This window comes from Salmo salar, chromosome ssa29, assembly GCF_905237065.1.
Source record: "Salmo salar chromosome ssa29, Ssal_v3.1, whole genome shotgun sequence".
Taxonomy (NCBI): Eukaryota; Metazoa; Chordata; class Actinopteri; order Salmoniformes; family Salmonidae; genus Salmo; species Salmo salar.
The window spans coordinates 31,937,052-31,961,500 of NC_059470.1; the positions used below are offsets into that span (position 1 = coordinate 31,937,052).

A 24,449-nucleotide genomic window follows, 5' to 3' on the forward strand; every position below is an offset into this window, starting at 1 on the left:
TTTGGCCTTCCTGTGACATCGGGTGCTGTAGGTGTCCTGGAGGGCAGGTAGTTTGCCCCTAGTGATGCGTTGTGCAGACCGCACTACCCTCTGGAGAGCCATGCGGTTGTGGGTGGTGAAGTTGCCGTACCAGGTGGTGATACAGCCCAACAGGATGCTCTCGATTGTGCATCTGTAAAAGTTTGTGAGGGTTTTAGGTGAAAAGCCAAATTTCATCAGCCTCCTGAGGTTGAAGAGGCGCTGTTGCGCCTTCTTCACCACACTGTCTGTGTGGGTGGACCGTTTCAGTTTGTCCGTGATGTGTACGCCAAGGAACTTAAAACTTTCCCCCTTCCCCACTGCTGTCCCGTCAATGTGGACAGGGGGGTGCTCCCTTTGCTGTTTCCTGAAGTCCACAATCATCTCCTTTGTTTTGTTGATGTTGAGTGATAGGTTGTTTTCCTGACACCACACTCCGAGTGCCCTCACTTCCTCCCTGTAGGCTTGTCTCGTCATTGTTGGTAATCAAGCCTACCACTGTAGTGTCGTCTGCAAACTTGATGATTGAGTTGGAGGCGTGCATGGCCATGCAGTCATGGGTGAACAGGGAGTACAGGAGAGTGCTGAGCACACACGCTTGTGGGGCCCCAATGTTGAGGATCAGTGAAGTGGAGATGTTGTTTCCTACCTTCACTACCTGGGGGCGGCCCATCAGGAAGTCCAGGACCCAATTGCACAGGGCGGGGTTGAGCCCCAGGGCCTCAAGCTTAATGAGCTTGGAGGGTACTATGGTGTTGAATGCTGAGCTATAGTCAATGAACAGCATTCTTACATAGGTATTCCTCTTGTCCAGATGCGATTGTGCAGTGTGATGGCGATTGCATCGTCTGTGGACCTATTGGGGCGGTAAGCAAATTGAAGTGCTTGTCTGAGCACAGGCAGAAGTAATATATCTATGCTCGCTGTGAAGTCTGTGAGCAGGGGAGACTAATCTGTCTCAGAGAGGGCCTTCGCCTCAGAGCGTCTGAGCTGAAACACATCACAGACAGACGACGACACTCTGACACACTCGCCTGAGTGTGCCAGAGCGCAGAATATCTGATTAATTTACGAACGTGCAACACCCGTTGAATATGACCGGTGCCAGTAAACATTGGCAAAAAAAGTAATAGTTAGTCAAGAATGTAAATTCCGTAATTCCCAAACATTCTAAGAATTTATGAAACCAGGAAAATTACCATATCTAAGTGCTCGCGTGTCAGAAAATGTAAAAAAAATACAATCTAAAAGTGTCACATTCTCCCTGGAGGTGTATTATGAACAGATTTGAATAAGATTTAATGTTGCTAACATGATGGCAGTTCCACTTTAAGGAAAAACTAGAAAGGAGAACACATTACATGAATAATTACTGAGTAGATACGATGAGAAAGATCTCTTAATCAATTAACATCTTAAGTAATTAACTAAATAACCATAATTAAGCCCTTGATCGCCGCTAAAAATGACTTAGTATGTCCAATAAAAGCCATTCTCACTGCTTGGCTTAATCTTATACGCTTTATCTACCTCATCTAATTTAGATAGATAGTATCCCCTCAACTGAGGTGACGAGAGACGAAACCAAAGCCGTTCAAACACACTTCCTAATCTAACATTTTAACTGTTTCCTGAGAAAATGGATTTAGCATTCCGTATCGGCATGAAGCAGGTGTGAGTTGCGTCTGGGATAAAACATGTGACTTCAAAAGGAGTTAAAATCGCCAAATGTCAGCCATTACTGATCCCTCTGATCCTCCTGATCCTTGCATGACAACCATGTTGACATTCCGCAGAATCGGAGGAAGTAACACACATCAAAAGACCTGAAAAAAAAACTGAATTCATATCAGTGACTCTCAGAGACTCACCTGTATTTTAAAGGTCAGCTACACTCCAGAAGGTTGGAACAGTTTGCAGGAATGGTCTCTCACAGTCATATTGTATGTATACAGTATAATGTATAAATAGAGACCTGAGTTTTTGCCTGGACTTGTCACATGGTCAGGTAAACCTCCTGGTCCTATAATGATATACTTATACATGAAGGTAAACCTCCTGGACCTATAATGATATATTTATACATGAAGGTAAACCTCCTGGTCCTTTAATGAAATATTTATATATATACAGTACCAGTCAAAAGTTTGGACACACCTGCTCATTCAAGGGTTTTTCTTTATTTTTACTATTTTCTACATTGTAGAATAATAGTGAAGACATCAACACTATGAAATAACACATATGGAATCATGTAGTTAACAAAAAAGTGTTAAAAGAATCAAAATACATTTTATATTTGAGATCCTTCAATGTAGCCACCCTTACCCTTGATGACAGCTTTGCACACTCTTGACATTCTCTCAACCAGCTTCATAAGGTAGTCACCTGGAATGCATTTCAATTAACAGGCGTGCATTGTTAAAAGTTAATTTGTGGAATTTCTTTCCTTCTTAATGCTTTTGCACCAATCAGTTGTGTTGTGACAATGTAGGTGTGGTATACAGAAGATAGCCCTATTATAGTCCATATTATGGAAAGAACAGCTCAAATAAGCAAAGTGAAATGACAGTCCATCATTACTTTAAGACATGAAGGTCAGTCAATACGGAACAATTCAAGAACTTTGAAAGTTTCTTCAACTTCAGTCGGAATAACCATCAATCTCTATGTTGAAACTTTCTCTCATGAGGACCATCATAGGAAAGGAAGAACCTGAGTTACCTCTGCCACAGTGGATACGTTCATTAGAGTTACCAGCCTCAGAAATTGCAGCCCAAATTAACGCTTCACAGAGTTCAAGTAACAGACACATGTCAACATCAACTGTTCAGAGGAGACTGCGTGAATCAGGCCTTCATGGTCAAATTGCTGCAAAGAAACCACTACTAAAGGACACCAATAAGAAGAAGAGACTTGCTTGGGCAAAGAAACACGAGCAATGGACATTAGACCGGTGGAAATCTGTCCTTTGGTCTGATGAGTCCAAATTTTAGTTCCAACTGCCGTGTCTTTGTGAGACGCAGAGTAGATTCCAAGTGAAGCTGGTTGAAAGAATGCCAAGTGTGTGCATACATGATTCCATATGTGTTATTTCATAGTTTTGATGTCTTCACTATTATTCTACAATGTAGAAAATAGTACAAATCTAGAAAAAACCCTTGAATGAGTAGATATGTCCTACCCTTTGACTGTAGGTAAAGGTGGTGTGGGTGTATTAGTTCTTTATGTACTGATGACTACTGGATCTTATTTCCAACCACTATACAGAGGCAGTGTGGTTTTATGTGTGTGATAATATTTCATGTGTTTCATTGGAGTATAAACCACTGTCTCTAGCTATCTGTCTCTTAGGGTTACTGCACTGGTCACTATCTATTGTGATCACGTCTAGGTACAGGAGCCTCTGTATTTTACACGCACGCATGCACACACAGACACGCGCACGTGAGCACGCATGCACGCACTCTATCAGCCTGCTTTATCACCTTCTTCTTATAAATGCCTTAGGTGTGTGTGTATGCGGACTCAAATCGATAGCGAGTAGCCCGCTGCTAACTGTAAATCTTCGTTGGGCGACAGTGCACTCTATTCCCACCGGGTTCTCATCATCTCTGGAGGATTGAAGTGGACTGAGGGGTCTTTGGCTCTGTGGCCCCATCACAGACATCAATACAGTATGGAGCTGATTACTGCAGGACTGGCTCTCTGTGTGATAAAGGTTAACTACTGATTCTGGGTCTAAAGAAATCTGTCATGGGATGATCACAAGCAGGCAGACACACACACACATGATGCACACGTAAACACACACACACACCTTTTTAAAAGGGTTAATAGGTTTTTCTTAAGGTAAAATCAAGTGGAAATTACAAACTCCAGAAGGCTTTTTAAACTTCAAATGCACAACATGTAAAAAATGTCCTGCACTGCAGGAAAGTTCTCCTGCAACAGGGTGATCAGATTAAGATCCTACATCTGTAGTTTCATCCAACAGCTTAAATGAATCAAAAGATTCTAATCAGAAAGATGTCAGATGTTTGTCGCTCCTCACAAGACTGGGAGTTTACCAGCTCCACCACCATGTCTGCCATCATTCCTTTAAACCTCCACAGTCATTAACTTCAGAGAGCAATGAGAGTAAAGAGAGGGAGACAGAAGTTAATAACTTTGCATGTGGTAAGTTTGAACTTTCTTTCCAGTGCCCACCCAGGGATGAACTTTGGGTGGGTGTGTGTGTGACTGATACAGATTAGCAAAGCGCTGAACTTTAAAAAGCGATCCTACTCTTTTGGGGGCAGAAATGAGCTCAATAATAAATATAAATCATTAAACAAACTCGTGCATCTGTATCCCAAGCCCTCCCTCCCTCCCTCCCTCCCTCCCTCCCTCCCTCCTCCCTCCCTCCCTCCCTCCTCCCTCCCTCCCTCCCTCCCTCCCGCCTTCTTACTCTCTGTCTCTCCTTCCTTCCTTCCCTCCCTCCTTCTCTCCCTCTCTCTCCCTACTTCTTTCCCCCTCTCCCTCCATCCATCCCTCCATCCCTCCCTCCCTCCCTCCGTCCCTCTCTCTTTCTCACTCTGTCTCTCTCTCTCCCCGCTCCCTCTCTCTGCTCTCCCTCTAATGGTTGGCCTCCTCCTAAACAACATCAAAAACATGTCAATTAGCCTCTTTAATCTGCGATGGGAGAGTTAGACACCATGGTAACAGCTGAGGTGAGAGATGAAAGGGAGAAACTGGGGAATTGGAGCCAGAATGGTGCTTGTGTCAGGGAGGAGAGAGAGAGGGAAAGTTGGGAGTGGGATCCATAACACGTTTGACGTTTGGAGGAGATGAAGGAATCAGTCCGGGACTGAAAATACTTCAGCCGATTAAGATAACACTAGATTGTTACACTGTTCATTGCCAATAATATAACATTTGAAATGTCTATATTCTTAAAAACACATTCCAGAGAGAGAGAGAGAGAGAGAGAGAGAGAGAGAGAGAGAGAGAGAGAGAGAGAGAGAGAGAGAGAGAGAGAGAGAGAGAGAGAGAGAGAGAGAGAGAGAGAGAGAGAGAGAGAGAGAGAGAGAGAGAGAGAGAGCGAGAGCACAACAACAACTAATTCGGAAACAAATCCAATTTTGATAAACTCCCATATCTATTGGGTGAAATACCACAGCAGCAAGATTTATGACCTGTTGCCACAAGAAAAGGGCAACCAGTGAAGAACAAACACCACTGTAAATACAACCCATATTTATGTTTATTTATTTTCCCTTTTGTAACTATTTGAACATTGTTACAACACTGTATATATACATAATATGACATTTGAAATGTCTTTATTCTTTTGGAACTTTTGTGAGTGTAATGTTTACTGATATTTTTTTATTTTTTGTTTCACTGTTGTTTCTCATCTATTTCACTTGTTTTGGCAATGTTAACATATGTTACCGTGCCAATAAAGCCCTTAAATTGAGTGGAGAGTGAGAGAGAAGTGAACGAGTGTGTAGATTCAGTTGAATAACTAGTGTCATCTGAGAGAACCATCACCACCCGATTTTATTTATTCATTCTGTTAACTATAAACTGTTCCACTCACTGTCAGTAGAGCATCCAGTGGAACCGTCCCTGGAGCAGTATCTCATCTCTATCCTCTGTCGGCCCACTTCCAGCAGAGCAGGTTCAGGGACACGGGCCTTACAGGTGTACCGGAACCGCTGCTCGTAGTGACCGCCGTTGTCCGAGATGTTGACCGGCGTCCAGGGGGTCCAGGGGGTGGTCTTCTTCAGGTCAGGACACGGCAGGGTGTTACACGACTGGTACTCCTGGAGAGAGAAACAGCGAGAGAGAAACAGCGAGAGAGAAACAGCGAGAGAGAGAAACAGCGAGAGAGAAACAGCGAGAGAGAGAGAAACAGCGAGAGAGAAACAGCGAGAGAGAAACAGCGAGAGAGAAACAGCGAGAGAGAGAAACAGCGAGAGAGAAACAGCGAGAGAGAGAGAAACAGCGAGAGAGAGAAACAGTGAGAGAAAATCACAGAGAGAGAGAGAGAGTTAAAAAAAAAAACTTTATTGGGTCTGGGAACACACAACACAAACACTCAAACAAACAAAAACATGGTTAAACATCAATTAAAAACACAACATCAAATCTTCTTCCACAGTAACTAAACACAACAACTACTGAATACCCCATATGCTCATAAACAGATCAATGTTATTAACCAGTTTGTAATAGTCAAACTCAAACCTCAGTCTCGCTGCCAACATTCCCTCCAATTACATCCACAGACCCCTGTCCCCGAATACTGTCCTTTCGCGTCTTCCAAATTTCTAATTTAGCTGCCCCTGACATAAAGTTCGGTAAGAGAACTACACCTATTTGACTAAACCTGAGACACTGTAAAAACAGATTTGCAAGAGTTTCAAACTCAGCACAGATTGGACACCCTTCCCCAACAGTAGGATCCAGGTTCCAGGTGTACCAGATACATGTTGGTGGCTATAGATCCATGTATTATCCTCCATTGGAGGTCAGCTGTCCTCTTATCAATAGGCAGTTTATATAAAGACCGCCAACAGCCTTTTGGGGAGGCAGCTGGACCAAACACACCTGCCCACCTTGTTGATTTTACCCCTTCCTGTCATGATTACTATCTTCCAACTCCCTGTCGTAAATAAGCCAAGGCGCAACGTGCATGGAATTCCACATCCCTTTAATGAAGTGAAACAAAAAAACAATAGAGAAAGGAAACGGAACGTGACATTCTGGGCTGCTCGCAGGCAGCTACACAAAAACAAGATCCCACAATCACAGGTGGGAAAAGGGCTACCTAAGTATGATCCCCAATCACAGACAACGATAGACAGCTGCCTCTGATTGGGGACCACACCCGGCCATACAGAGAAATACGAAAACTAGATTGCCCACCCAAATCACACCCTGACCTGACCAATAGAGAAAATAGAAAGGCTCTCTATGGTCAGGGTGTGACACTTCCAGGGAAGATGCATGGGACACTTAAACACATCTTATATACATGTCCTTCTTTCCCACCGCCATGAACTCCCCCAGCTCTGGCGTATGGAAGGAAAGCAGCATCCCAACATTCTCCTCGAATGCCCCCGCACTAACATTCAGCGCAGGGAACACATAATCCAGACCCTCCATCAACCAATCAGAGTTGGACGTATCAGTCACATACTGCCGATGAAGTACTGGCAAGGAACCTCAGACCTCAGCTACAACCTTCCTCAATAGGCAAGATGATCGGATCCCCGCTCTTTCTCCCAGCTCCTCCAACGATCTGCTCCTGCTCCGCATCAGATGACCTAGCTTGGTACACCCCACACCTAACAGGCATGTACATAGGCTGGCTGAACCCATAGCACGGGACTGGATGGCAGTGTTGTAAAAAAGAGTCTCTTCAAAAAGCCACATCCCTGGTGGCGTGCCGGCCGTACGGGACTTGAAAAAAAACTCTCCAAGCCTGCATAACAGACCCATAGAATGGAGTTAAGCCAGACAAATCACTCCCCTTCTCCTCATCAATGTATAGGCTGCATCGGCCCTGCTAGAACTGTCACAGTACAACAGTCTCTGGGCTGCTTGAAGCCGGAAAGCCAAGATCCTAGAAGAAACGTCCACCAGGCCTTGCCCACCCTCGTGCAGTGGCAGGTACAGGGCTGCATCTTTAATCCAGTGTTGTCCAGACCAGAAGAAACTGACAAGGGTCCTCTGAACCTCTTGTATCAGGCCCCCCCGGTGGCTGTAAAATCATTAGTCTGTGCCACAGGGTAGAGGCGGCTAGATTATTGGCTACCAGCACCCTTCCCCTATAAAACAGCTGGGGTCGCACCCATTTCCACCTAGACAATCTGGCACACACCTTCTCCACTACCTCCTCCCAGTTCTTTTTTTGAAAGACATCGGAGCCTAGAAAATGCCCCCAAAGTCTTCATCCCATCTTTGGCCCACTGAAGCTCCCCCTGTAACTGTGGAAAGGACCCCGTCTGAAGCTGACTTTCCCACAGCGATTCACTCTTTTCCCAACTAACTCTAGCTGAGGAGGTCCCCTCATACATCTTTAGAGCGTTTGAGAGAAGCTTAACCTCTCTTGGGTAGGGGGCAGTATTTTGACGTCAAGATGAAAAGCGTGCCCAAAGTAAATTGCCTGTTACTCAGGCCCAGAAGCTAGGATATGCACATAATTGGTAGATTTGGATAGAAAACACTCTAAATTATGTCTGTGAGTATAACAGAACTGATATGGCAGGCAAAACCCAGAGGACAAACCCTACCTCCCCAAAAAATGTCATCCTACCTCTATTTTCAATGGCTATCACTTTAATTATAAGGCCAAGTCCTCCCAGATTGCAGTTCCTAGGGCTTCCACTAGATGTCAACAGTCTTTAGAAAGAGTTTCAGGCTGGTTTTTGGAAATATTTGCCAGAAATGTTTGTTTTTCTAGGTGGCTCCCATTTTGTCTGTAGTGTTTCCAAGCGCGTGGAAGAGAGCGCGTTCTTTGGTATTTTTCTCCGGTAAAGACAATAATGAATCTCCGTCTTAAATTGGATCATTTATTTACATATAAAGGTACCTAAGGTTTGATTATAAACATTGTTTGACTTGTTTGGAAAAGTTTATTAGTAACCTTTGGGATTCATTTTGTATGCATTTTGATGGAGGGAAACTGGGTGGATTATTGACTGAAGCGCGCCAGCTAAACTGAATTTTTATGGATATAAAAAAGGACATTATCGAGCAAAAGGACCATTTGTGAGGTAACTGGGACCTTTTGGAGTGCCAACAGAAGAAGATCATCAAAGGTAAGGCATTTTTTATATTGCTCTTTCTGACTTTCGTGTCGCACCTGCCTGGTTGAAATATGTTTTTCATGTGTTTGTATGCGGGGCGCTGTCCTCAGATAATCGCATGGTTTGCTTTCGCCGTAAAGCCTTTTTGAACTCTGACACCGCGGCTGGATAAACAAGAAGTGAAGCTTTATTTTGATGTATTACACTTGTGATTTTATGAAAGTTAAATATTTATAATACTGTAGTTTGAATTTTGCGCTCTGCAATTTCAACAGATGTTGGACAGGTGGGATGTTACCGTCCCACATGCCCATAAGAAGTTTTAACATCCTCACCCCGTGTAATAAAAACTGTCACGTCATCTGCATACGCAGACAGTGCTATCATGGGACCCTTCAGAGAAACCAGTAAGCCTCGCTCTTAAAAAACAAAGCATTGGTTCAATTGCCAGACAACATAACTGTCCTGAAATTGGGCATCCCTGCCTAATACCCCTATTGACGGGGATGGGGCAGCTCAAACCACCCCCCACCTTCGCCATATACAAGGCCCCAGTATACAGTAAACTCATCCAAGAAAAACTCATCCCCAAACCAAAAGGCTTTAATTGTTTTGAACAAGTACTGGTGGTACTGGAACTGGAACACGGTCAAAATAAAGAAAGTAAGAAAACCCACATTCACATCAGACAGTTTTCAAATATCTAAAACATCTCTTATTAGAAACAAGTTATCAACAATAGAGAGGTCAGGTACACAGTAAGACTGGTCCTTGTGGACCGACAGCCCAAGATATTCTTTCAACCTGTTTGAGAGACACAGCAATGCAACAGGTCGGCAGTTTTTTTTAACCTTTTACGGCTAGGGATTCTGCTAGTGGAACGTTTCGTCAACATCCGGTGAAATGGCAGAGCGCGAAATTCTCAAAAAATTTGAGAATATTTAACTTTCGTACATTCACAAGGGCAATACATCAAATTAAAGCTTATCTTCTTGTTAATCTAGCCACCGTGTCAGATTTCAAAAAGGCTTTACGGCGAAAGCAAACCATGCTATTATCTGAGGACAGCACCCCATCAAACAAACACATGACAATCATAATTCAACCCGCCAGGCGTGACACAAAACTCCGAAATAACTATATAATTCATGCCTTACCTTTGAAGATCTTCTTCTGTTGGCACTCCAATATGTCCCATAAACATCATAAATGGTCCTTTTGTTCGATAAATTCCGTCGTTATATCTCCAAAATGTCCATTTATTTGGTGCGTTTGAATCAGAAAAACACCGGTTCCAACTCGCGCAACATGACTACAAAATATTTAATAAGTTACCTGTAATCTTGATCCAAACATTTCAAACAACTTTCCTAATACAACTTTAGGTATTTTTTTACGTAAATAATCGATAAAATTTAAGACGAGATAAACTGTGTTCAATACCAGACGAAAACAAAGTGGAGCAAGCTTTCAGGTCACACGCCCCAACCACAACAGTACACTAGACTCGACCCTCGTTCTGAACAGCCATACTTCTTCATTACTCAAAAGAAAAAGATCAACCAATTTCTAAAGACTGTTGACATCCAGTGGAAGCGATAGGAACTGTAAGCAAGTGCCTTAGAAATCTAGATCCACATAGAAACCCATTGAAAACACTGTCATCTCAAATAAAAATCCTGGATGGCTTGTACACGGGGTTTCACCTGCCAAATAAGTTCTGTTATACTCACAGACATTAACAGTTTTAGAAACTTTAGAGTGTTTTCTATCCAAATCTACCAATTATATGCATATCCTAGCTTCTGGGCCTGAGTAGCAGGCAGTTTACTTTGCGCACGCTTTTCATCCAAAACTCCGAATGCTGCCCCCTGTCCCAAAAAAGTTAAAAGAGCCAAATCCCCCTTTTTTGGCAACAACGAAAGCACAGCACGTTGACAGGATACAGGAAGAGAACCCTCATGAAAAGATTCACACACCACTTCATATAAAAATACCCCCCCAATAGACCCCCAAAAGTGCCTATAGAAATCAGATGGTAAACCATCGATGCCAGGGGCTCGGCCTGATGAGAGCTGCATAAATGCAGTTGACAGCTCCTGCAGTGTAATGTCAGAGTCCAAAGCAACTCTCTGCTCAGGTCCCAATTGAGGATGTCAATGTAACAACTGTTCAGCACACAGAGGATCACAATTCTCCACCTTATAGAGGGCAGAGTAGAAATCCAAGGCATGTTGGCGCATCTCACCGTCATCCGTGGTCACTTTCCCATCAGGGACACGAAGGCAGACCATCTGTTTGCGTTGCAGTGTTGACTGCCCTAGCGGTTAAAAAAAGTGCTAGGAGCATCCATATCCTTGAGGGTAGCAAAACGAGACCTCAGTTCATGTCTCTTGTCCTGTAAGTTCATGACTAGTCTCTTTAACTTCAATACTAGACAGAGCAGTATACTGTTGACCAAACAGACGTATTTGGGCCTTCCCAACCTCCCACCATTGTCTCGACTCAAAATTAAATGTAATAACCTTCCATTTTTCCCAAAACAACAAAAACTTTTCACAAACTATGTGTCATGTAATAACTTAATATTAAAATACCAAGAAGGTGATGACCTTCGTGGACAGGACATGTGAATATCAACAGTAACATTATGGTGATCAGAGAAACCCACAGGAGTAATATCACACCATCCAACCCTACTACAGTAGTGCTCAGATACATACAACCTGTCTAACCTTGCTGCACTGACACCCGCCTTCATTAACTACTTCATTAACCTCTATGGGCTAGGTGGGACGCTTGCATCCCACCTACTCAACAGCCAGTGTAATCCCGTGGCGCGTTATTCAAATACCTCAAAAATGCAAAAACTTCAATTTTTCAAACATATGACTATTTTACACCATTTTAAAGACAAGACTCTCGTTAATCCAACCACACTGTCCGATTTCAAAAAGGCTTTACAACGAAAGCAAAACATTAGATTATGTCAGCAGAGTACCCAGCCAGAAATAATCAGACACCCATTTTTCAAGCTAGCATATAATGTCACATAAACCCAAACCACAGCTAAATGTAGCACTAACCTTTGATGATCTTCATCAGATGACAACCCTAGGACATTATGTTATACAATACATGCATGTTTTGTTCAATCAAGTTCATATTTATATCAAAAACCAGCTTTTTACATTAGCATGTGACTAGCATGTGACTAGCATTCCCACCGAACACTGCTGGTGAATTTACTAAATTACTCACGATAAACGTTCACAAAAAGCATAACAATTATTTTAAGAATTATAGATACAGAACTCCTCTATGCACTCGATATGTCCGATTTTAAAATAGCTTTTCGGTGAAAGCACATTTTGCAATATTCTCAGTAGATAGCCCGGCATCACAGGGCTAGCTATTTAGACACCCAGCAAGTTTAGCACTCACCAAAGTCAGATTTACTATAAGAAAAATGTTATTACCTTTGCTGTCTTCGTCAGAATGCACTCCCAGGACTTCTACTTCAATAACAAATGTTGGTTTGGTCCCAAATAATCCATTGTTATATCCAAATAGCGGCGTTTTGTTCGTGCGTTCAAGACACTATCCGAAAGGGAGCATGGCGAGCATGGCGCAATTCGTGACAAAAAATGTCTAAATATTCCATTACCGTACTTCGAAGCATGTCAACCGCTGTTTAAAATCAATTTTTATGCCATTTTTCTCATAAAAAAGCGATAATATTCCGACCGGGAATCTGCATTTAGGTAAACAGACGAAAGAAAATAAAGCATGGGGTTGACTCGGGCACGCGCCTAAGCCCATAGTACTCTGATCGGCCACTTGCCAAAAGCGATAATGTGTTTCAGCCAGAGGCTGCCTCGATATCGTTCAGCTTTTTCCCGGGCTCTGAGAGCCTATGTGAGCCGTAGGAAGTGTCACGTTATAGCAAAGATCCTCAGTCTTCAATAAAAAGAGCCAAGATGAAACACAACTTGTCAGACAGGCCACTTCCTGCATGGAATCTTCTCAGGTTTTGGCCTGCCATATGAGTTCTGTTATACTCACAGACACCATTCAAACAGTTTTAGAATCTTTAGGGTGTTTTCTATCCAAAGCCAGTAATTATATGCATATTCTAGTTACTGGGCAGGAGTAGTAACCAGATGAAATCGGGTACGTTTTTTATCCGGCCGTGTCAATACTGCCCCCTAGCCCTAACAGGTTCACCTGTTAGGTTAACCTGTTAGGGCTAGGGGGCAGTATTTGCACAGCCGGATAAAAAAACGTACCCGATTTAATCTGGTTACTACTCCTGCCCAGTAACTAGAATATGCATATAATTGTTTGATTTGGATAGAAAACACCCTAAAGTTTCTAAAACTGTTTGAATGGTGTCTGTGAGTATAACAGAACTCATATGGCAGTCAAAACCCTGAGACAAATCCTGACAGGAAACTGAAATCTGATGTGTGGATATCACTTCAAACATTTGCCATTGAAACACACAGGGGCTTGCGATTCATTTAGCATGGCTTACACTAGATGTCCCCAGTCTTTACAAAGTGGTTTGAGCCTCCTACCATCAAAATTTACTGAAAGAGAGGATGTTTACCTTGGTCACAGGGGATGGGCCATTACCATTGTGACGTTGGCGCCCATGGGTACTCTCCCTTTTCAAAACGTTTTGAAAGACAATGCAACCGTCCCAATGGAATATTATTGAAGCCCTGGTTAAAAAAGCCCCTAAAGATTTATGTTATACAACGTTTGACATGTTTGAACGAACTTAAATATATTTTTTTGCTCATTCCTGACGACAAGTCAGACGCACACGGTACATTTTCACTAGCCTTCGGAGCGCGCTAACACTATTGGGACATAAATTATTAACTTTTTTGAACAAAACGACATTTGTTATGGACCTGGGAATCCTAGAAGTGCCTTCTGATAAAGATAATCAAAGGTAAGGGATTATTTACAATAGTATTTTTGATGGTTGATCGTTCCAAGATGGCTCCAACATTTATAGCCTAGACTTCTTTTCTGGGCATACCATGTCGTTTATTGCAAAGTGTGATTTCCCAGTAAAGTTATTTTTAAATCTGGCAAAGAGATGGCATTCAAGACATGTTAATCTATAAGTCTTTGAATGACAATATTACATTTTAACAATGTTTTCGAATAGTAATTTTGTAAATTGTAGCGCTGTTCATCGGAAGCATTTGAGGGAAAAGATTTTCTGAACATCATGCACCGATGTAAAATGCTGTTTTTATATATAAATATGAACTTTATCGAACAAAAAATGCATGTGTTGTGTAACATGTCCTAGGAGTGTCATCTGATGAAGGTTGTCAAAGGTTAGTGCTGCATTTAGCTGTGTTTTGGGTATTTGTGATGCATGCTAGTTGCTTTGAAAATGGCTGTGTGATTATTTCTGGCTGGGTACTCTGCTGACATAATCTAATGTTTTGTTTTTGCTGTAAAGCCTTTTTGAAATCGGACAACGTGGTTCGTTGTCTAGGTGTATCTATAAAACGGTGTAAAATAGTCATATGTTTGAGAAATTGAAGTTATAGCATTTATGAGGTTTTGCATTTAGTGCGACGCGATTCCACTGGCTGTTGATTAGGGTGGGACGCAAGCGTCCCACTGGCCCAAACAGGTTAACTACTACAGTAGTGATCAGATACATACAACCTGTCTGGAATTACTTCCGGGTTTGGAGCGAGTAGTCGTGCTGCACTTCGCTCCGCAGGTAATATTACATTTCATTACATTACAGCGGTTTGATTTGTTTGATCTGAGCAATTATTAGCTAGCTACATAGCTGTCTTTGTATCAAAGATAATTGTGTAGTTTAGAGTAATTATCGAGGTTAGCTAGCCAGCTATTTTCGTCCGCCGCGACGCCGTTCTCCAAACTTAGTCAACACTGCTAGCTAGCCAACTTCTACCAACTAGCAGCACTGTAGAAACTAATACATTACAACGGAACGATTTGATTAGTGTAGTGTTAGCTAGCTACATAGTTGTCTTTGTTGTCTTTGTATCTAAGATAATTGTGTAGTTTTAGAGTAATTATCGAGGTTAGCTAGCCAGCTATTTTCGTCCGCCGCGACGCCGTTCTCCAAACTTAGTCAACACACCTAGTCAACATCAAACCCACTGCTAGCTAGCCAACCTTTACCGACTAGCAGCACTGTAGAAACTAACACATTACAATGGAACGATTTGATTAGTGTAGTGTTAGCTAGCTACATAGTTGTCTTTGTCATAGTTTGATAATTGTGTAGTTTAGAGTAATTATCGAGGTTAGCTAGCCAGCTATTTTCGTCCTCCGTGACGCCATTTTCCAAACCTAGCCAACTTTTACCGACGAGCAGCATTGTAGAAACTAAATACATTACAAAGGAACGTCTTGATTAGTGCTATGTTAGCTAGCTACATAGTTGCCTTTGTATCATGATAAAGGTGTAGTACTGAAACTATCGAGGTTACCTAGCCAGCTACACTTTCAAACAAAGTCAACAACGCAGCCACTGCTAGCTAGCCTACTTCACCAGCCAGCATTACTGTATCATTTTAGTCAATAAGATTTTTGCAACGTAAGCTTAACTTTCTGAACATTCGAGACGTGTAGTCCACTTGTCATTCCAATCTCCTTTGCATTAGCGTAGCCTCTTCTGTAGCCTGTCAACTATGTGTCTGTCTATCCCTGTTCTCTCCCCTCTGCACAGGCCATACAAACGCTTCACACCGTGGCCGCTGACACTCTAACCTGGTGGTCCCAGCGCGCATGACCCACGTGGAGTTCCAGGTCTCCGGCAGCCTCTGGAACTGCCGGTCTGCGGCCAACAAGGCAGAGTTCATCTCAGCCTATGCTACCCTCCAGTCCCTCGACTTCTTGGCGCTGACAGAAACAAGGATTACCACAGATAACACTGCTACTCCTACTGCTCTCTCCTCGTCTGACCACGTGTTCTCGCATACCCCGAGAGCATCTGGCCAGCGGGGTGGTGGCACTGGAATCCTCATCGCTCCCAAGTGGACATTCTCTCTTTCTCCCCTGACCCATCTGTCTATCTCCTCCTTTGAATTCCATGCTGTCACAGTTACCAGCCCATTCAAGCTTAACATCCTTATCATTTATCGCCCTCCAGGTTCCCTTGGAGAGTTCATCAATGAGCTTGACGCCTTGATAAGTTCCTTTCCTGAGGATGGCTCACCTCTCACAGTTCTGGGTGACTTTAACCTCCCCACGTCTACCTTTTACTCATTCCTCTCTGCCTCCTTCTTTCCACTCCTCTCCTCTTTTGACCTCACCCTCTCACCTTCCCCCTCTACTCACAAGGCAGGCAATACGCTTGACCTCATCTTTACTAGATGCTGTTCTTCCACTAATCTCATTGCAACTCCCCTCCAAGTCTCCGACCACTACCTTGTATCCTTTTCCCTCTCGCTCTCCTCCAACACTTCTCACTCTGCCCCTACTCGGATGGTATTGCGCCGTCGCAACCTTCGCTCTCTCTCTCTCCCGCTACTCTCTCCTCTTCCATCCTATCATCTCTTCCCTCTGCTCAAACCTTCTCCAACCTATCTCCTGATTCTGCCTCCTCAACCCTCCTCTCCTCCCTTCCTGCATCCTTTGACTCTCTATGTCCCATATCCTCCAGGCCGGCTCGGTCCTCCCCTCCTGCTCCGTGGCTCGACGACTCATTGTGAGCTCACAGAACAGGGCTCCGGGCAGCCGAGCGGAAATGGAGGAAAACTCACCTCCCAGCGGACCTGGCATCCTTTCACTCCCTCCTCTCCACATTTTCCTCTTCTGTTTCTGCTGCTAAAGCCACTTTCTACCACTCTAAATTCCAAGCATCTGCCTCTAACCCTAGGAAGCTCTTTGCCACTTTCTCCTCCCTCCTGAATCCCCCCCCCTCTCTGCGGATGACTTCGTCAACCATTTTGAAAAGAAGGTTGACGACATCCGCTCCTCGTTTGTTAAGTCAAACGACACCGCTGGTCCACTTTCTACCACTGGTCCTGCTCACATTGCCCTACCCTATGCTTTGACCTCTTTCTCCCCTCTCTCCCCAGATGAAATCTTGCGACTTGTGACGGCCGGCCGCCCAACAACCTGCCCGCTTGACCCTATCCCCTCCTCTCTCCTCCAGACCGTTTCCGGAGACCTTCTCCCTTATCTCACCTCGTTCATCAACTCATCCTTGACCACTGGATACGTCCCTTCCGTCCTCAAGAGAGCGAGAGTTGCACCCCTTCTCAAAAAAACCTACACTCGATCCCTCCGATGTCAACAACTACAGACCAGTTTCCCTTCTTTCTTTTCTCTCCAAAACTCTTGAGCGTGCCGTCCTTGGCCAGCTCTCTTGCTATTTCTCTGAGAATGACCTTCTTGATCCAAATCAGTCAGGTTTCAAGACTGGTCATTCAACTGAGACTGCTCTTCTCTGTGTCACGGAGGCTCTCCGCAATGCTAAAGCTAACTCTCCTCTGCTCTCATCCTTTTAGACCTATCTGCTGCCTTTGATACTGTGAACCACCAGATCCTCCTCTCCACCCTCTCCGAGTTGGGCATCTCCGGCGCGGCCCACGCTTGGATTGCGTCCTACCTGACAGGTCGCTCCTACCAGGTGGCGTGGCGAGAATTTGTCTCCGCACCACGTGCTCTCACCACTGGTGTCCCCCAGGGCTCTGTTCTAGGCCCTCTCCTATTCTCGCTATACACCAAGTCACTTGGCTCTGTCATATCCTCACATGGTCTCTCCTATCATTGCTATGCAGACGACACACAATTAATCTTCTCCTTTCCCCCTTCTGATAACCAGGTGGCGAATCGCATCTCTGCATGTCTAGCAGACATATCAGTGTGGATGACGGATCACCACCTCAAGCTGAACCTCGGCAAGACGGAGCTGCTTTTCCTCCCGGGGAAGGACTGCCCGTTCCATGATCTCGCCATCACGGTTGACAACTCCATTGTGTCCTCCTCCGAGAGTGCTAAGAACCTTGGCGTGACCCTGGACAACACTCTGTCGTTCTCCACTAACATCAAGGCGGTGACCCGATCCTGTAGGTTCACGCTCTACAACATTCGCAGAGTACGACCCTGCCTCACACAGGAAGCGGCGCAGGTCCTAATCCAGGCACTTGTCATCTCCCGTCTGGATTACTGCAACTCGCTGTTGGCTGGGCTCCCTGCCTGTGCCATTAAACCCCTACAACTCATCCAGAACGCCGCAGCTCGCCTGGTGTTCAACCTTCCCAAGTTCTCTCACGTCACCCCGCTCCTCCGCTCTCTCCACTGGCTTCCAGTTGAAGCTCACATCCGCTACAAGACCATGGTGCTTGCCTACGGAGCCGTGAGGGGAACGGCACCTCCGTACCTTCAGGCTCTGATCAGTCCCTACACCCAAACGAGGGCACTGCGCTCATCCACCTCTGGCCTGCTGGCCCCCTACCTCTGAGGAAGCACAGTTCCCGCTCAGCCCAGTCAAAACTGTTCGCTGCTCTGGCACCCCTATGGTGGAACAAGCTCCCTCACGACGCCAGGACAGCGGAGTCAATCACCACCTTCCGGAGACACCTGAAACCCCACCTCTTTAAGGAATACCTAGGATAGGATAAAGTAATCCTTCTAACCCCCCCCTAAAAGATTTAGATGCACTATTGTAAAGTGGTTGTTCCACTGGATATCATAAGGTGAATGCACCAATTTGTAAGTCGCTCTGGATAAGAGCGTCTGCTAAATGACTTAAATGTAAATGTCTAACCTTGCTGCACCGACACCACCTTCATTAACTACTACAGTAGTACTCAGATACATACAACCTGACACCACCTTCATTAACTTTTAGCCATGTGTACTGCCTAACTTTTTCATTTCTTACTCTCCATACATCAGACAGCTCAAACTCAGTTAATAGACCAGACAGACAAGTAGCTGACCGCAGGTGAGGTTCTTCAGCAGTGCGATCAACAGTAAAATCCACTGTACAGTTCCAGTCCCCCCTAAAACCATACACCCCTCTTGGTCACCCTGTCTTCAGGTTTCCTTTATTTTATCAAATACAGCAATACGCTCTGTACCCTCATTAGGAGCATAAACATGAAACCATTTAAAAAAAAAACATAACATCTGCCTTGACCAATAAAATCCGACCCTTGACAATCTCTGTTGTAGATACCACAGTCACCCCTAAGCCTGAGGAAAACAAAATTGCCACCCCAGCACTGAAATTAGTACTATGACTGAGTATACGCTGCCCCTCCCACCACATACCCCAGTCAACCTCATTAGCCTCATCACTATGTATCTCATGTAGAAAAACTACATCAAGCCTTTTCTGTTTTATTACCAAGCCCTCTTATTACTGTCCCTTCCCCCATTAATATTGAGAGAACCTAGCATTAGTACCTCCATATAGAAAAGAGAAAGGAAAAACAGAAGAAACCACAAATAAACCAGACAAAGACAAAAAAAACACCCTATAAGGAATGATAATCATCATTATTTACATTTTCTACATGTTTCCCACTACCTTTTGTTGCCGTGACAGCAGTAACACATTTCTTCAAGCAGGAAACGCTTCTTCACTCTCAACTGATCTAACGCAAGTGTCTTCTGTAACATCACAGCTGACCTCACAAACTTATCAACATCAAGAAAATCTGCCAATTTAATTGTAAATTGAGTCGTCGCCAGCTGCTATCATATCAACAGGGATATCAGAAATGTCCATATCCTTCTCCTGATCCTCCTCAACTGAGGCCACAGACCCCTGACTTCCCTCAGCCACATCCCTCTCAACACTCCCCACTTGCACCCCATCACTCGTACTGGGCATCTCCTCCACTACCTGGGAGACTAGCCCCACCTGAAACCCCTCCTGTACCCCATCACTCGTACTGGGAATCTACTCACCAGTCTGGGGAAATGGCTCCCCAGATCCATCCTTATCTCCTACAATATTTTTCTGCTGCACATCAGACGCTATGTTCCCCTCTGGTACATGCTGCAACTCAGTACCCTCAACACAAACAACTTGTTCCTCAGCAACAGGTGCTTGTGGCGGCTCTATCACTGTCGGCCAACCTCTCCCTACATCAGTGGTCCCAGGCGTTACGAGGACCACCTGCGCCCCTCCCTCCGCCTTCTCCCTTTTCGTGCAAGCATGTCGCTTACGGCCAACATCCCCACACTCAAAACACTGTTGACTACCCGTACTAGCATAAGCCATATACAGTGTGTTGTCATACTTGACTTTAAACGATAACTCTGCTCCGGTGAGCCCAAAAACATAAACACCTGTTGCCGAAATGACATAACCTGTTTCAGAGCAGGGTGTTTGCAACCCAGCGGGACAAGTTTAAATAAACTTCCCAAACCTCAATAACTCCCGCTCCAATAGTTCATTGGGAATAAAAGGTGGTACATTCTGAAATCGTAACCCTTGTTGACGGAGAAAAAGAAGTACATCATGCTCAACCATGTGATCGACAAGACACTCTTCTTCTCTTCTCTAAGAAAAACCACCACCACTTTATTCATCTGCGACGCATAAGCAACATTTTTATAGCCTCTCTTACCGTGACCAGAAACTCCTCCACAGTGAAAGTAGCTTCAGTAACACACCTGAAGCCGTGCCAGGGACGGCGTCTGCATGTGGGTCGCCATCCTCACCAAAACCAGGTGCAATACCAACAAGAAATACAATATACCCAATTCTACCATGCATAGAAAAAGGAAAATCCCCAAGAAAAGGAAACAAAAAGAAAAGACAGGCGATCTAACGTCAGACACCACTCGCTCATACAATTCCCAGCATGCACCAACACTCCCAGCATGCAGAGAGAGAGAGAGAGAGAGAGAGAGAGAGAGAGAGAGAGAGAGAGAGAGAGAGAGAGAGAGAGAGAGAGAGAGAGAGAGAGAGAGAGAGAGAGAGAGAGAGAGAGAGAGAGAGAGAGAGAGAGAGAGAGAGAGGATATTCTCATTCAGATTGATTGGTATTACCATGGATAGCAGAGAGGAAACAGCAAAACTAATAGATTTAGAACAAAAATAATACATATTCCTATTAACATTCTGTGCTGGCTTTGAGAAATGTATATGACAAGTGGCCATCTTGTTATCAATACCCTGTGGCGTTTGTGCCAAACTGAATTTCTGCTGCCGGGTGACTGGTATCACATATGAACTATGAAACAGTCCCATTAGACCCACGTGCTTAACATGGCAAGTGACAAACAGGACATGCAGAAATGGTCATTAGATGTGATTTGTAACAGAGGTGTGGCAGGAGGGAGGGAGGGAGGGAGGGAGAGAGGAGGAAGGGAAGGGAAGGGGGAGGGAGAAGAGGAGGATGAGAGAAGAGAAGGAAGGGAAGGATGGAGGGAGGGAGAAGAGGAGGAAGAAAGAAGAAGAGGAAGGGTAGTGGGTAAGGGAAGACGGATGGAGGAAGAAAAGGAGGTGGGCACGAGGGGGTGGTGGGTTGGGGGAAGAGGGAGGATGGACATCTGAAGGTGTGAGGGTTTGATAATGAGAGAAAACATGAAACACAACTCTGAGTGAAGTTTCGACTTGACAAGAATCCATCTAGAGAGAGTCCTGTATCTAGAGATAGAGAGAGTCCTGTATCTAGAGATAGAGAGAGGCCGGTATCTAGAGATGAAGAGAGTCCTGTATCTAGAGAGAGTCATGTATCTAGAGATAGAGATAGAGTCCTGCATCTAGAGGTAGTGAGAGTCCTGTATCTATAGATAGAGTCCTGTATCTAGAGATCAAGAGAGTCCTGTATCTAGAGATAGAGAGAGTCCTGTTTCTAGAGATATAGATAGGGACAGTCCTGTATCTAGAGATAGCGAGAGTCCTGTGTCTAGAGATACAGAGAGTCCTGTATCTAGAGATAGAGAAAGAGTCCCGTATCTAGAGTTACGAGAGTCCTGTATCTAGAGATAGAGACCTGTATCTAGAGATAGAGTCCTGTATCTACAGATAGAGTCCAGTATCTACAGATAGAGTCCAGTATCTACAGATAGAGTCCAGTATCTACAGATAGAGTCCTGTATCTAGAGATCGAGAAAGAGTCCTGTATCTAGAGTTACGAGAGTCCTGTATCTAGAGATAGATAGAGTCTTGTATCTAGAGACAGAGCGAGTCCTGTATCTAGAGATAGAGACAGTAATGTATCTACAGACAGAGAGAGTCCTGTATCTAGAGATTGAGATAGAGATAGAGTCCTGTATCTAGATATAGAGACAGGGTCCTGTATCTAGAGTCCTGTATCTAGAGTCCTGTATCTAGAGATAGAGCCCTGTATCTAAAGATAGAGTCCTGTATCTAGAGAGAGAGTCCTGTATCAAGAGAGAGAGTCCTGTATCTAGACAAAAGTAGAGTCCTTTATCTAGAGAAAGAGTGAGTCCTGTATCTAGAGAGAGAGAGAGAGAGATAGTCCTGTATCTAGAGATAACGAGAGTCCTGTATCTAGAGATAGAGTCCTGTATCTAGAGATAGGGAGAGTCCTGTATCTAGAGATAGGGAGAGTCCTGTATCTAGAGATAGAGAAAGAGTCCTGTATCAAGAGTTACAATAGCCCTGTATCTCGAGATAGATAGAGTCTTGTATCTAGAGAGAGAGCGAGTCCTGTATCTAGAGATAGAGCGAGTCCTGTATCAAGAGATAGAGAGAGTCCTGTATCTAGAGATAGAGACAGAGATAGAGTCCTGTATCTAGAGATAGGGAGAGTCCTGTATCAAGAGAAAGAGTCCTGTATCTAGAGATAGAGATATAGTCCTGTATCTAGAGATAGTCCTGTATCTCGAGATAGATAGAGTCTTGTATCTCGAGATAGAGCGAGTCCTGTATCTAGAGATAGAGAAAGAGTCCCGTATCTAGAGTTACGAGAGTCCTGTATCTAGAGATAGAGACCTGTATCTAGAGATAGAGTCCTGTAACTAGAGATAGAGTCCAGTATCTACAGATAGAGTCCAGTATCTACAGATAGAGTCCTGTATCTAGAGATAGAGAGAGTCCTGTTTCTAGAGATAGATAGTCTTGTATCTAGAGACAGAGCGAGTCCTGTATCTAGAGATACGGAGAGTCCTGTATCTAGAGATCGAGAAAGAGTCCTGTATCTAGAGTTACGAGAGTCCTGTATCTAGAGATAGATAGAGTCTTGTATCTAGAGACAGAGCGAGTCCTGTATCTAGAGATAGAGACAGTAATGTATCTACAGACAGAGAGAGTCCTGTATCTAGAGATTGAGATAGAGATAGAGTCCTGTATCTAGATATAGAGACAGGGTCCTGTATCTAGAGATAGAGTCCTGTATCTAGAGTCCTGTATCTAGAGTCCTGTATCTAGAGATAGAGTCCTGTATCTAGAGAGAGAGTCCTGTATCAAGAGAGAGAGTCCTGTATCTAGACAAAAGTAGAGTCCTTTATCTAGAGAAAGAGTGAGTCCTGTATCTAGAGAGAGAGAGAGAGATAGTCCTGTATCTAGAGATAACGAGAGTCCTGTATCTAGAGATAGAGTCCTGTATCTAGAGATAGGGAGAGTCCTGTATCTAGAGATAGGGAGAGTCCTGTATCTAGAGATAGGGAGAGTCCTGTATCTAGAGATAGAGAAAGAGTCCTGTATCAAGAGTTACAATAGCCCTGTATCTCGAGATAGATAGTCTTGTATCTAGAGAGAGAGCTAGTCCTGTATCAAGAGATAGAGAGAGTCCTGTATCTAGAGATAGAGACAGAGATAGAGTCCTGTATCTAGAGATAGGGAGAGTCCTGTATCAATAGAAAGAGTCCTGTATCTAGAGATAGAGATATAGTCCTGTATCTAGAGATAGAGAAAGAGTCCTGTATCAAGAGTTACAATAGTCCTGTATCTAGAGATAGTCCTGTATCTCGAGATAGATAGAGTCTTGTATCTAGAGATAGAGCGAGTCCTGTATCTAGAGATAGAGAAAGAGTCCCGTATCTAGAGTTACGAGAGTCCTGTATCTAGAGATAGAGACAGAGATAGAGTCCTGTATCTAGATATAGAGACAGGGTCCTGTATCTAGAGATAGAGTCCTGTATCTAGAGTCCTGTATCTAGAGTCCTGTATCTAGAGATAGAGTCCTGTATCTAAAGATAGAGTCCTGTATCTAGATAGAGCGAGTCCTGTATCTAGAGATAGAGAAAGAGTCCCGTATCTAGAGTTACGAGAGTCCTGTATCTAGAGATAGAGACAGAGATAGAGTCCTGTGTCTAGAGATACAGAGAGTCCTGTATCTAGAGATAGAGTTCTGTATCTAGAAACAGAGAGAGAGTCCAGGATCTAGAGATAGAGAGAGTAATGTATCTAGAGACAGAGCGAGTCCTGTATCTAGAGATAGAGTTCTGTATCTAGAAACAGAGAGAGAGTCCAGGATCTAGAGATAGAGAGAGTAATGTATCTACAGACAGAGAGAGTCCTGTATCTACAGATTGAGATAGAGATAGAGTCCTGTATCTAGATATAGAGACAGGGTCCTGTATCTAGAGATAGAGTCCTGTATCTAGAGTCCTGTATCTAGAGTCCTGTATCTAGAGATAGAGTCCTGTATCTAAAGATAGATTCCTGTATCTAGAGAGAGAG

The 24,449-nt window shown here is 44.0% G+C and overlaps 1 protein-coding gene across 3 annotated transcripts in view; it reads right to left on the reverse strand.

The window, feature by feature from the left end:
- LOC106590611 (semaphorin-5A) overlaps positions 1 to 24,449 on the reverse strand; it is a 350,252-nt gene that overhangs the window by 27,545 nt on the left and 298,258 nt on the right. For all 3 annotated transcript variants that reach the window (XR_006762699.1, XM_045710702.1, XM_045710701.1), the window contains exon 16: positions 5,603 to 5,828. Coding sequence is in view for 2 of the 3 variants with exons in the window: in XM_045710702.1 (XP_045566658.1) it covers positions 5,603 to 5,828 (226 nt within the window). In the remaining variant the exon portion in view is untranslated. The remainder of the gene's footprint in view (positions 1 to 5,602; positions 5,829 to 24,449) is intronic.